General features: G+C 45.7%; 1 protein-coding gene across 7 annotated transcripts in view; it reads left to right on the top strand.

The window, feature by feature from the left end:
* The window catches only part of NCOR2 (nuclear receptor corepressor 2), a 386,637-nt gene that overhangs the window by 108,954 nt on the left and 264,369 nt on the right, over positions 1 to 13,314 (top strand). For all 7 annotated transcript variants that reach the window (XM_054996728.1, XM_054996729.1, XM_054996722.1 and 4 more), the window contains exon 2: positions 3,111 to 3,342. In XM_054996728.1, coding sequence (XP_054852703.1) covers positions 3,238 to 3,342 — 105 coding nt within the window. In that variant the 5' untranslated portion in view covers positions 3,111 to 3,237. The remainder of the gene's footprint in view (positions 1 to 3,110; positions 3,343 to 13,314) is intronic.

Consider the following 13,314-nt stretch of genomic DNA (forward strand, 5'->3'; position numbering starts at 1 on the left):
AGGAGCATTAAAGTGCCAACCCTGTGTACTCCCAGAATTTTTCAGGACCCAATTACCGGGATTCTAGAAAACCCAAATATTGCTGTGGATACCCAAATATATCTTAAAAATACCGATAAGGTATTTTTCAGATATATATTTGGACCAGAAATATCCAAATGCACATCCCTTGTCCCATGTCCATCACAACATTTGTTCAAAAAAGACAGAGACCCCTGTGCATTGCAACATTCCTTCAACTGTGTATTTCCACACCTATTTCCTTGGTCATCATACAGCATGACAAAGAGACAGAACCTCAGGACCAGCAATAAGCGCATAACTAGTTTGGTGTGGTGGTTAGGAGCAGCAGGACTCTAATCTGGAGAGCCAGGTTTGATTCCTCCGCTTGAAGCCAGATGGGTGACCTTGGGTCAGTCACAGCTCTCTCAGAGCTCTCTCAGCCCCACCCACCTCAGGGTGATCGTTGTGGGGATAATAGTGACATACTTAGTAAACCGCTCTGGGTGGGCGTTTAAGTTGTCCAGAACTGTCTGCCCATCATGATGGTTGGATTCTCTGGTGTGGCATTGGTTGTGTTGGGCTCGCCGCATTGGCCCAGGGTTCTGCCTGGCTTCTGTGGTTGGACAGTCATTCTGGTGGTGGCCCCGCCCCCTGATCTCCAGACAGAGGGGAGTTCAGATTGCCCTCCACGCCGCTCAGCTTGCCTCAGGGTGCTTGGGACCTTGAATTGAAATCCTGCACGTCTAGGGTCTGGTACGTCGACCCATAGCACCAGCTTTACCTGGAAACTTCCCTCCCCTTCAGCGGTTGAGTCAGTTGTTTGTACCACATAGTGGTTGAATATCGGACTAGGATCCTGGAGAAACGAGTTCGAATCTCCACTCTGCTGTGGAAGCCTGATGGGGGCGATCATAGGCCAGTCACACACTCTCAGTCTAACCTACCTCATAGGGGTTATTGTTAGGATGAAATGGAAGAGAGGAGAACGAGGTAAGCCGCTTTGGGTCCCTGTTGGGGAGAACAGTGGGGTATAAATAAAGTAAGGCAATAAATAAATAGATTGTCTCAGGCCTGTTTCCAGAATTATCCTTTTGCTATGATTACTGCTGCAATACGGTGCTCTTCTGTGTGCCATGGGTGGAAGTTTTGTATTCATTTCACAACAAATCTTGGTTCTTTCCACCAATTCAACGGGGTGCAGGTCTTCAGGGGTGCCTTCACTGGGCAGCGTGGCTAGAAGCAAACACGTGGAAGCTTCCGTTCGCTATCTGTTTGCGGCCGATAGGGATATTCCTATCAGCAGTGACTGGTTTCTAGGAAGGGGGGTTGGGGGGCAATGCTTCCTCTTTCTTAATATTTTGTATGCATCCGCTACAGTTTCAGTTGAAACTGATGTCTGCCAGAGCTTGTTGTTGTCTCTAACAGAGATCAGGAGAAAGCCGAAAGGAAGTAGAGTGCCCTTCGCAGCGGGTAGGGCTTACCCTGTGGCAGTGTGGTGTTAGCAATTCTTTTTTCCTTTTCGGGGGGTGGGCAGAGATTGCACCTATAAAAAAAAGTTTAAAATCACATACTCTGTAGAAAGTTGGCTGGTAAGGATCGCAGAGTAAGTCAAGTGCTTCTGAAAAAGTGGTCTGCAATTGAATTGCCGCGGCCTTTCCACACCCCTCCAGGCAGCGGTGGGCAATTTATGCTTTGTATAATTAAGAGTTAATGCGGGAGCCAAGCTTAATGCCTCTTTAAACAGCTGGCAGTCAAGGAGAGCATGAAGACATTCGTTACTTTTAATAGAAATTCTGACAAAGCGAAGCCTGCTACCATCTCTAAACAAAATAGCTTTTAAGTGTCAATAAAAATCAGAAGGTTGTGAAAAGGGCTTTATTTGTGTATGTATCAGGGTGGTCGCTGCTTTGGCTCGGGGGAGGAACCCGAAAGTTTGGACTTCTTGCCTTTGTGTGTATCTCGCTTGCTGCAAATATAAATAAGGTTTCTGTTGCTCGCTTGCTGAATAATATGATTGTTTTTCAAAAACTTTATCTGGAATAGGTGAGAGAAATCTGCTAAGATGTGGAAACAATGGCTGGGCTTTGATGCACAGAAAACTGGAGATTTTCCTACCATGTTTCAAGGAATATTGGGTTTCTCTGTGAGCAGAAAACTAAAGCAGTGTAACGTAGTGGTTGAGTGCTGATGTAGACCTGGAGAGATCCAGGTTGCCCCAGAAGGCCTCTGTAATGAAATGTGTTTCTTTGGCACATGCCCAGTAGTTTTTTCACGGGCAAACCTTTCCACATTTGTTAAACTTAGGGTGGATGGTTTTTGAAATCAAGTGAATACTGTGCTTGCTCCAAAACTTGGGCATGTGTGCAGGAAGAGTGCATGTGCAGGATCTAGCAACTTCTGTGGTGCTTTGGTTGCTGCTTAAGCAGACTATCACAGCTGTGGGGCAGCCATGGAGGGGAATGCCCAGTTTGTGCTTCCAAACTTCGTGTGCACATTTTCTGCACCTAGGCTTTCTCATCTCTTGTTTTTTGTTCCAGCGGCAGCAGCTTGAAGCGTGCTGTCTGAACATCAAGCATGGACTTTTCTCATTCTTTCAGTGGGTGTTTATGGGATGTCACTGCTGAGGAACTCCTAGAGTCCATAACATCTCAAGTTTGCTCACCTTGGGGAGAAGGGTAGCTTGAACATTGCCTTTGAACATTTGCGCTCAGTTCATTATGGGGAAGGTTTCTTCCCTGTTTTGTCATGCTTAGCCCCACAGGTGGATGTGCAAGGTGGCATATTATCACATGGCCTGCAAACTTTATCCTTAGTTTTAAAGCAAAGATACATGGATTGCCCTAAGCTCTTTGTCTATTCCCAGAGTAGCCTGAGAGCCTGAACAGGTTGCCTGCCTCTGTTTATACATTCTTGCATAAGCCCTAGGCTTTAGCAGGGCAGTGATGTCAAGCATTTTATATTTTCACAGAAGGAATGCAGTGTCTGGGGTTTGGAAACTGTCATCGTTGTCTTTTTTGGGTGTGTGTGTGTGGCTTAACTTTCTGCAGTCTTAGCTGGCTGTGGTTTTGACTGAGCTCTGACTTTCTGTTTCCGTGTTTTCCTTGCAGATACAGCATGAAAAAGCCAGCATGCACATAATGCGGAAAAACTCTGGGATTCTTTAGTGCTTCACATCGCAGATTCTAGGGATTTTAAACAAAGAAAGACCAGACCCCTAACAGGGCTTTGCCAGCAATGTCTGGATCTACTCAGCCTGTGGCACAGAGCTGGCGTGCAACCGAGCCTCGCTACCCTCCTCATGCCATGTCCTATCCAGTGGCTATAACTCAACCACACATGGTAAGTCATGCATGCTCTCCTTCTTGTTCCTTTCAGTTTTATCAACAAATGCTCACTTTCTCTTGCTCTGGAGACCACCCGGTGTGGCTGAGTTTGTGATGTGCTGTAGAGAAATCTGCAATGTTCTAGCCCTGGTTGATAAACGTAGTGGAAAATGTGCTGGCTGGTTGGTGCAGCCTGTGCACAGTTATGTGTGATTTGGGGCTGAAGACCTGTAGCATAAGAATGGAGTGACTTTTAGAAATTGATGGGAGTGTCTGAGCAGACTTCCAAGTTTATAAAGAGCGGGACTTTGCTTTTGCAAGAGTGCTGTGTCTCTCTGAAGTACAATTTAAAATTGCACTGATTACTTGTCTGTGTTGAGGCGTGGTAGAAGTTAAAGCCTCCCTTTGCCTAGGTTGGTTATTAAAAATGCACTGAATCTGATCTTTGTTGGCAGAAGTGCCATAAATGCTACTGAACAAAAGTTTGACCACAGACGTGGTCCTATTAAGTTAGAAAGACCTGGGACTGCATAATGTTCACTGATCCAGAGGTGTTAGCTGTGTTAGTCTGTAGTTGCAAAATAGTAGAAGAGTCCAGTAGCACCTTTAAGACTAACCAACTTTATTGTAGCATAAGCTTTCGAGAACCACAGCTCTCTTCGTCAGATGCATACCCTTCATGCATCTGACGAATAGAGCTGTGGTTCTCGAAAGCTTATGCTACAATAAAGTTGGTTAGTCTTAAAGGTGCTACTGGGCTCTTTTACCATACTGTTCACTGGGTTTGAGTTTTGCCTCTGCCACAGACGTGCTCGATAGCCTTAGACAAGCTTCTCTCTCCTTCAGCCCCACATGTGCAATATAAAAAAAATTAAAGACCAGTATGTAAATATGTAAAAAATACTGACCAATATGTTATGAGTTTGTCATAAAAATTGCAAGATATTTTTTTTACAGTGTGGCCCACACCATCTTGGTTCTCCGTTTACTAAAAAAATGCTGTTTTTCATAGTTGTAAGCACCCCTCCCCCGCTTCTCCAAGTCTCTGTTTTCCTCCCTCCCTCACTGCCGCCATACCCTTTGGTTTGGCTCCAGTCACACCTCTCTGCTAAGTGGGGTGGGCTTACTCCGCGGGATGAAAGCTCCTCACTTGGTAGAAAGGAGCTGCTACATCTAAGTCACTGCCCCCACCTGAGGTAAATTTATTTACGTCATTTATACCCCGCTTTTCTCCTCAGTGGGGATCCAAAACAACTTCCCCTCCATTTTATCCTCACAACAACAACTTTGTGAGGCGGGTTAGGCTGAGTGTGTGAGCCTTACCAAAGGTCATACAGCAAGCTGTGTGGGGATTTGAAACTGGGTCTCCCGGATTACTTAGTGGCGCATTGGTAGCAAAGGTGAAATTCAAACCCAGGGCTTCCCAAAGCTAGCCACCATACCATACCATACCATACCATACCATACCATACCATACCATACCATACCATACCATCAGGGGTCATTTTGTAGAAAAAGAGCTGGAGGAACTTATTAGCATAACTGATTTGCATATGCCACACCCCCTGTCATCACCTATCCTGGCTGTTTTGGACCCAATCCTGGCCATTCAGGGCTGGAATTGGGCCCAAAATGTCAAAAAGGGGCTGAAAATGGCCGGAAAGGGGCCCAAAATGGTCAGGATCGGGCCGCTCCTGAGCGGGAGAGTGATCCACCACCTGTCAGAGGCCCCAATCCAGGCCGAAACGAGCCCCAAATGGCTGAGAGTCAGGTGGGCAGGGCCACCTGTCGTGTGTCCTATTTGGGGAATTGCGGAAATTGTGTTCTGGTGCGTTCCCCCTCAAAATGAGCCCTGCATACCATACTGTACTGTACCATAACGTAACATTTAATTTATATACTGCCCTTCAGGACAAATTAACGCCCACTCAGAGCAGTTTACAAAGTGTGTCATTATTATCCCCACGACAATCACCCTGTGAGATGGGTGGAGCTGAGAGAGCTCTGAGAGAGCTGTGACTGACCCAAGGTCACCCAGCTGGCTTTAAGCGGAGGAGTGGGGAATCAAACTTAGTTCTCCAGATTAGAGTCCTGCCGTTCTTAACCACTACACCAAACTGGCTCCTTGCCAGTTCTGTCCAGCTTCCAGACTTGTTAACTGAACTTGCTTTGTAGGAAAGTTTGGTTTCGTTTGCTGTGTTGCTTTTTATCACCAAGGAGGTCAGTGTCGGGGGTTCTATTTCATCCGCTAACATAATACAACTTTTGCGTGACTTGCATTTTCTAACTGTGCGAATGTTTGTTTTTGTGTCTGGTTGCATGTTTTAAAAAGCCCTCTTTGCACTAATAGCTCCTGGGGTAGTTTATTGTTGGGAAATGGTTGGTGCAGGGCGAGAGAAGAGAAGCCCGTTTCTCCAGGCAAATTCAGGCTCCCAGTAGCTGCCTTTTAGCATCGAAAGACACCTCAAGAGATCCAGTTAGCAGTCTCCCACGTAATGTGTTGTTTGACCCCAAGCCCAATTGAGAGCAGTGGGAATTAGGAGGTTAATCCTGGGCAAACTCGTTGAATTGGTTTGAGTGGAACTTAGTCATGCCTGACTTTAGCTGACTCAGAGCCATTTTGATTCCCCTGGGAAGTAGCTGGTGTGTTCGGCTAATGATATCAAAAATTGGTTTTGTCCTACTGGAACACACTGGCCCTAAGCTGCCTCCTGGCCTCACTAAAGAACGGATCTAAAAGAGTGGTGGAAGCAGTGCTAGTCCTTCTTAAGTCCCCGTGTCAGTTTTCCTGCATTCCTTTTTTAAAGATCAGAATTCTGTGTCAAGGATAACCCAAGATCTAACATGGGAATTTTCTGCAACGGGCATGTGCAAATTGAGATTTGCCGGATTTCTTTTACTTTTATTTGTGAGGTTTTGCTTGCTTTTCAGCCATATCCCCAAAACCATAAGGTATGGAAAGTTTGCAGATTTTAAAATAAGCTTGTCTGAATCCCAAATTCTGTGGTGGGGACCTCATGGTTGCGTTTACACGGCTGTGCATATCCCCGTCTCTGGTTGCACTGCTGGTCAGTGTTCCTTGACACATTCAGAGTTGTTAACACGGATGGGTTCTTTCTTCCTTACCCTTAGCAAATATAGTGATTTATGTCCCGTCCCCTTCACAGTTTACAGTTAGGTAAAAAATGAGGAGAAAGAGAGAGTCTGGCGAGGAAGGGAAATGCGGTTAACCGCCTGAGTCGCACTCAAGTGCTCTGCCTGTGCCCCCTTTCTGGCTCAGCTTTTTTTCACAAAGCCTGCTGAATCAGGAGGCCTCCAGGGCCGTTCAGTGCACGCACACTTATCATTTCCTGCCAGCTCTGACCTTTGGCGATTGCATCTCTCTGTGAGGGCTTGTGTGATTTCCTCAGGCGGCAAAAAGGATGGTAGGCGGAGTTGGACGGCGGTTGGGAGACAAGCCATCAAACGTGCCCAGGGGCCTGTCCCGAGAAAACCTCTAACATTTTCTTCTCTCAGGCAGGCAAGAGGCTCTTACTGGCATCCTGCTTTTTAAAAAGCAAAAATAAAAGTGTGGCGCAGGGGAGGGGGGAGCCTGGAGAGAGATAATCAAATGCGACACCCCTCTCTGTATCCCGCCCCCTCGATTATTCCATCTGAAGAAGATCTTTGGGAAATGTGGTTTGCTAGTTTGTGACATTAATTATTTTCAATAAAAGGAATGTAACTGTGGGAATTGCTGGAGCAATACGGCAAACTATGATTTGTCCAGTGTCAGTGGGAGAGATCCTGAAAAACCTTTGCCATTCCGACCAGAAAATTGCTTCCTTCCTTCCTTCCTTCCTTCCTTCCTTCCCATTTCCCCCCCTCACAATAGTCCAGTGAAGTAGAGGGCCACATAGTGATCATTCTTGTTTGTGTGAACTCCCCTCTCAACGAACCACATACACCCTGCAGCCCATTATCCTGGCAGCATCGGCTTTTTTTGTTTTGTTTTTAAAGGCAAATTTCCAAGCTAATCACTGGGAATATTGACTTCATTTTTAAAAAAATCCCATTATTCTTGCATGAAATTCAGGGATTGCATACCGGATTCTCTTCTCGCCCAAGGACTCCCAGTGATCTTTGTGGCAAATGGAATTTGAACCTGGGCCTTCCCATACTTAATCCAACACTTTACTGAACCCCTATTAGCTTTTGAGACTGCAAACAGTGTCAGGTGAGATCTCCAAAGACCAATCTTTTATTTATTAATTGCATCCTATATTTTTCCTTACAATAACCCTGTGAGGTAGGCCTGGCTGAGAGAAAGGAATGGGCCCAATGCCACCCAGCAAGCTTTGGGATGAAGCAAGGATTCAACGCTGGTGTCCCTGGTTGGAGTAATCACTACATCGTGCTGTCCCAATACTAGTCTGGAGTGGGTTCAATATCTTGCTTCGCCCACCATGCCTCTCCCCTCAACAAGATGAATAAAACAGTGTCAGCTAAGGAACTATATTTTTAAAGCTGTGCCAGCAGGCAGGATCCTGAAGTCAGCGAATAAACAATGGGCTGCTCTAAGATAGTGGTTCCTGCGACGACCAGAATTCAGGTTCTTGCCATGACCGCACCAAGGGTCCTTGGGCAAGGTGCTCCTGCTCAAGGTGTCCTATGATTATGAATAGGGTTGTTTTGAGGTAGAGGAGTGGAGGGGCACACTACCTGGAGCACCCTGGAGGAAGATAGGAAAAAAACATGCTCCTACGATAAGGTGATTGCAAAGTTCAGGTAGAATTGAGCCCTTCCTACAAAGTGTCAGTGAGTTGATGATAGCCAAGCTGATGATGATGACGACGACGACGACGTGACATTCGGTTTATATACCATCCTTCAGGACAACTTAATGCCCACTCAGATCGGTTTACAAACTATGTCATTATTATCCCCACAACAACAATCACTCTGTGAGATGGGTGGGGCTGAGAGAGCTTTGAGAGAGCTGTGACTGACTCAAAGTCATTGTCACCCAGCTGGCTTCAAGCGGAGGAGTGGGGAATCAAACCTGGCTCTCCAGATTAGAGTCCCATCGCTCTTAACCACTACACCAAAATGATGGAGAAGGAATGGCCTAATTGCTTCTGTCCTCTCCTCTACTAACACTTGCCAGGTAAGACTGGCCAGTAATGGCGTTCGTTTTGGGAAATGGTTGAGATATCACAACCTGCCACAAAACCAGAATCCTTTCTAATGCTCCCAATACAGCAACTGTGCTCGACTACCAAACTTCTCTGAGAGGCTGTTTTCTTCTTTCCTAACCCAGGAAGAATCTCTCTTCCTGTTGTAGCCATCTCTCTATAGATGCCTTTACAGGTCTTTGGTATGGAGGAAACCTTGGGCCTCCCAAACAGGTTGATGTATGGCCAGGTCACCTTGGAGAGAGAGAGGAAAAAAATCTGATTCTGCAGCTTTGGAGATCGTTGGCAAGGACAAGATCTGTGGAACAATGCGGTCCCTAAAGCCTGTTATTGCATTCACGCAGATAAGAGACGTGAGCCATCGAACCAAGTTTACCCGGCTGACTTATCTGAAACAACAGGTTTGATTAGAAAGAGCACGGGCTCCCTGGTTTTGTCTTGAATGTGCAGCAGGGACCTCTTGTTTAAACGAAGCTGGGGCGAGCAGCTCTGGGTCGGGCTGACCGCTTAATCAAGAGCCTCTCTTTTGTTTCTTTGAAATGCCAGGAATTTGTGTTATCCTGAAAGCTGTCGACTACAGTAGTCAGGAGAGTATAATCTTAGCTACGTGGCGATTTCAAGCGGGAATTGTCTTTGTTGGCTTAGGTAGTGAGACACCCTCCCTTATCCTGTCCTAAGTTGGGGGGAACAGTCTCTGCCTGGGTGCTGATGGCTGCATGGGTAGGGGGCCACTTAAGATAACATCTTCTGCGAATAGTCAAGGCCAGTCAATAACATTATTGGCGTAAAACAAAATTAAACAGACCTGCATTTGAATATACAAAATACAATCAGAATGTATACCTTACAGTCCCTAATTCTCATAGCAATCAGAAGGAATCTTGCTACGGAGAATAGTCAAGACATAGGATCGTAGAACTGGAAGGGGTCTTACAGACCATCTGGTTCAACCCCCTGCCCAATGCAGGAACAGCCTAAAGCATCCCCGATACGTATTCGTTCAGCCGCTGCACGAAGACTGCCAGTAAGGGGGAACCCCTCACATCCCTCGGCAGCCGATTCTATTGCTGAATTACTCTTAATGTGAAGAAATTCCTGCCTGAGGAAGTCAGAAGAGCCTCCACTCTCCCGGCTTTTTGTAAACGATGCAAAACCGAAAAGGCTTTTTACTCAAATGGGAGGGCTGTATTGTAGGGATGGGGTCTCAGGTGCTTCACTAACGAGTTGGGGATCATAGACTTCATCACTATTTTTGCCTTATATATTATCTTCTGCTTTAAATACATACTCCTATGTACAACCAGCGCTCCATGCTGTCTGATGTTAGCCCTAGAATTGTTTATGTTTTGCTCCAGTGTTTTATCTACTCTGTCTTGGATCCTTGCTAATGCTATGTCTTTTAAACTTGTATCTGTTTATCTTATGGTATTGTATTGAAATGTACTTGATACTGATTGTATTAACCTCATACTGTGTAATCCACCTTGAGTCTTAGTAAGAAAGGCGGGCTATAAATGACGTAAAATTCGTAAATAAATAAAAAAATAAAATTAACGTCCAGCCGGTACCTTTCCTCCTGTCGTGTAAACCCATTGTTTCGAGTTCTATCTTCTCTTTCCAACAAGAAGAGGTTCCTTCTCTCTTCTAACTGACAGCTTTTTTAAATACTTAAAGAGAACAATCAGGTCTCTCCTCAACCTCCTCTTCTCCAAAGAGGAGAGCTATTCTTGCTGGGTGTTACCAGTTTTCACTTCATACCTGACAGCACATCGGAATGCCTTCAGAGGAGATGCGTTCGGGCTAGAATTTAGGGGCCAAGTTATCTCGTGGCACTTTTAGCCTTGATGTGTCCAGTCTTAGAAGGTAGTGCAGAATCAGCAGCATTATAGGAGCAAATGGAGCTCTATCAGGGCCAAGCTACAAGTGACGAATGACACAGGTTGGACACTTGTCAGCTTCCCTCAAGTTTTGATGGGAAATGTAGGCGTCCTGATCTTGCAGCTTGGCTCTCCGACTGCTGTCCAATGGACTTTTCAACTGTCACTTGTCCAACATTCCACCAAGCTGCCTACATTTCCCTTCAAAACTTGAGGGAAGCTGACAAGTGTCTGATCTGTGTTAGGCATCACTTGTAGTTTGGCCCTCAGCCATCTGCAGTGGTGGCACTGAAGAGTAGCACAGAACCAGCAGATCTCTCTTCCAGCAGGCTAACAGCGGCTCAGAGACTGGCATTTTGCCTCCTCCGCTCAAGACTTCTGTTTTCTTATGGGGCGGAACTCAGACAAATGTCTTCCAAGGACTCAGGATTTGCCTTAAGGAATTAAATGGGTTTTTGTTGTTGTTTTATATAACTCGCCCTTTGCAAGTTTTAGCTTCACTGCATGTCAGTTCATGCTGGAGTGGAGGATCTCTGATATATTGCAGCTCGGTTTACTTAGCAGCCTTATAAATGATTCACAGAGAGCTGTGTTGGCTTTGTAACCTGTTTGGTTGTTACATATCTTATTGCTTGGGTGTTACATGAACTTTTCCATTGCAGATTGCCGGCCTGCTGATTGGGAAGGTGCAGAGAGGTGAACAATTACAACCATATGCGGGTCTCATTTACACAAACAGATTTGCAACATAAATACTAGACTACCCGTCTCCTCGGGCTTTGAAACTTCAGAAACATAACTTGATCAGTTAGTTTTCATTCTATGCTGTGGCATTGGAGAGATGGGAATATCCCAGTATTTTTCAGCAAAAAAAGAGGGGAAGAGACAGGATGCCAATTGGGAAGGAAGGAAGTTGGCTGGAATTCAGAGATTTTTCTCAACTGTTGACCTGTTGCACAGCTTCTAAACTGGGAAGTTGGGTTGAGCCCTGTCTGTGCTGGACTGAAGCCAGGTGACAGCTAGCAAAGCTTCAGCTTTGAGTGGAGGTCCTCCAACCAGGAGGAACAGGGACTGGATGTTGGAGAGCAGCTATATAAACAAGGCTGGCCTCTGCAGCACCTGGGAGAGCTCCCCAGCAAAACAGAAGTGGCTCCCTTTATTACTTTGGGGATTGACCTGCTGCCTGCATTGCTTTGGGGAGTGAGCTAATTGCTCCCAGTCGCTATTGAGTCTAGTTTGCTAATTAATTCCAGCTCAGCTGCTTCATGCTGGTGCTGTCCTTTCAGCGTTTTTGTAGAAATGCAATTATTTTAAAATTCTAACAATAGGCATCCAGGACTGAATCTGAAATCCCTGTAGGGGGAACATAGAACACACCAGGAGTTCCCTCTAGGGGAAGACTCTGCAGGGGTGGGGGAGGTTATAATTGCTAATTCCCGCTGGCAGCCGAGTACACACTGTTGGCTGTAACACTATATCGTCACCTTGAGCTTTGGAGTGGAGCTCTCTTGGAAACCAAAACCTTGGCAGGTTGCAGTCTGTTTTCCAAAATTTCTTCTCTTCTTTACATTTCTGGGTCTGAAAATCAGGAAGGCAAGTCTCTGGAGAAAATGCATTCAGGTGCACTGTGTTATATGAAGGAAGCAACATGCCACACAGGCCGTAAGCCAAATAGCGCAATTCAGTTTATCAGGCTTCTTTCCGCGTCTGTATTTGTCTTGCCTATAAGGTACCTCTAGGTCACTGCTGACTTGTCTTCTAAGCATTATGGTAAGTCTGATGACAGGGCTGAGATATTCCAAAAACTAAACATTGGTCCTCTTCCCATTTTCCCTGTCATCCGAGCTGTAACAGGGCTTCGGCTTTGATGCATGTGGCTCAGGTTTTTTCAGTCCTGCTGAATTCAGCTGCCTTTTCAAGAAAAGACAGTTTAATTATTGTATCTAAACGAGCCCGACACCCTAAGGTTCTTTAGGGTCAGAGGATTTCCCAGAAATCTCTCCGGGTGCAGAGGAGAGGGGAAGAGATTTCTTGATGCTGCAGAATGAAAAAGGTCTTTTTAAAAAAAAGAAAAGAAAAAAGGAGCGAGAAAAGCCACAAGGAGTTGATGGCGCTGTCTGCTGCTGGTGGCCTCTCAACAGCGGCTTCTGTGCTGGAGAAAGTGGAAATGGTTCTGACCCTCATTAGTGACGGATAAGGTCAGCTTTAGAAGGAATCCGGGTGAACTGTTGCGCCTCTTTAATGGTGCAATGTGAATTTTTTAAAAAAGAGTCTCCCTGACAGTTCATCATTTTCTCTTGTATAACTTTTTAAAACGGCTTTTTGCTCCTTCTCACAAGCAACTGATGCGCTTCACAGGAAACAGAAGAGCATGAAACGTTGACCTTTGATTGGACCCACCATCTGTGGGCAAAAGATAACACAGCCTTTGTGCCTGCCCAGAATTCTTTGCTGGGAAGAACGGCAAAGGAGCCTGACTCGTGTTCACACAACCAAGAAAGAAAAATAAAGGGAATGGAGCCCGTATCCGTTGGCCCACGTGGCAGGGCAATCGCAAAAGCATTCTGTCGCAGACTCGTATCATTATTAGGCATGCAATTATTAATTTTCTTTTTCTTGACGCTTTTGCAAGCTTAGCAGCCCCGAGAAACACACGTGATATAAATGTGGCTGCTTCATCAAGTGGCTTTAGAAACATGCATTGGTTTGACCATGTGCTGTTTTTGACTTGCAAATCCTTGTAGAAAAAGAGCCCAGAAGTGCTTTCCAAAGGCCCCGGCATTGGTGATGTTAACCATTGATTAACAATGAATGTCTAGGCACTTTATTTAACCTGAGGAGTGAAATGGTAGTGGTTTTGTCACTGAACGAGCAAGCGGATAGCTGAGCTAGGAGGTAATCAAAGCAGAGGTGGGAAGTCCGAGAGCTGGTCAGTCT

Source organism: Eublepharis macularius, chromosome 13 (assembly GCF_028583425.1).
Source record: "Eublepharis macularius isolate TG4126 chromosome 13, MPM_Emac_v1.0, whole genome shotgun sequence".
NCBI classification, from domain to species: Eukaryota; Metazoa; Chordata; class Lepidosauria; order Squamata; family Eublepharidae; genus Eublepharis; species Eublepharis macularius.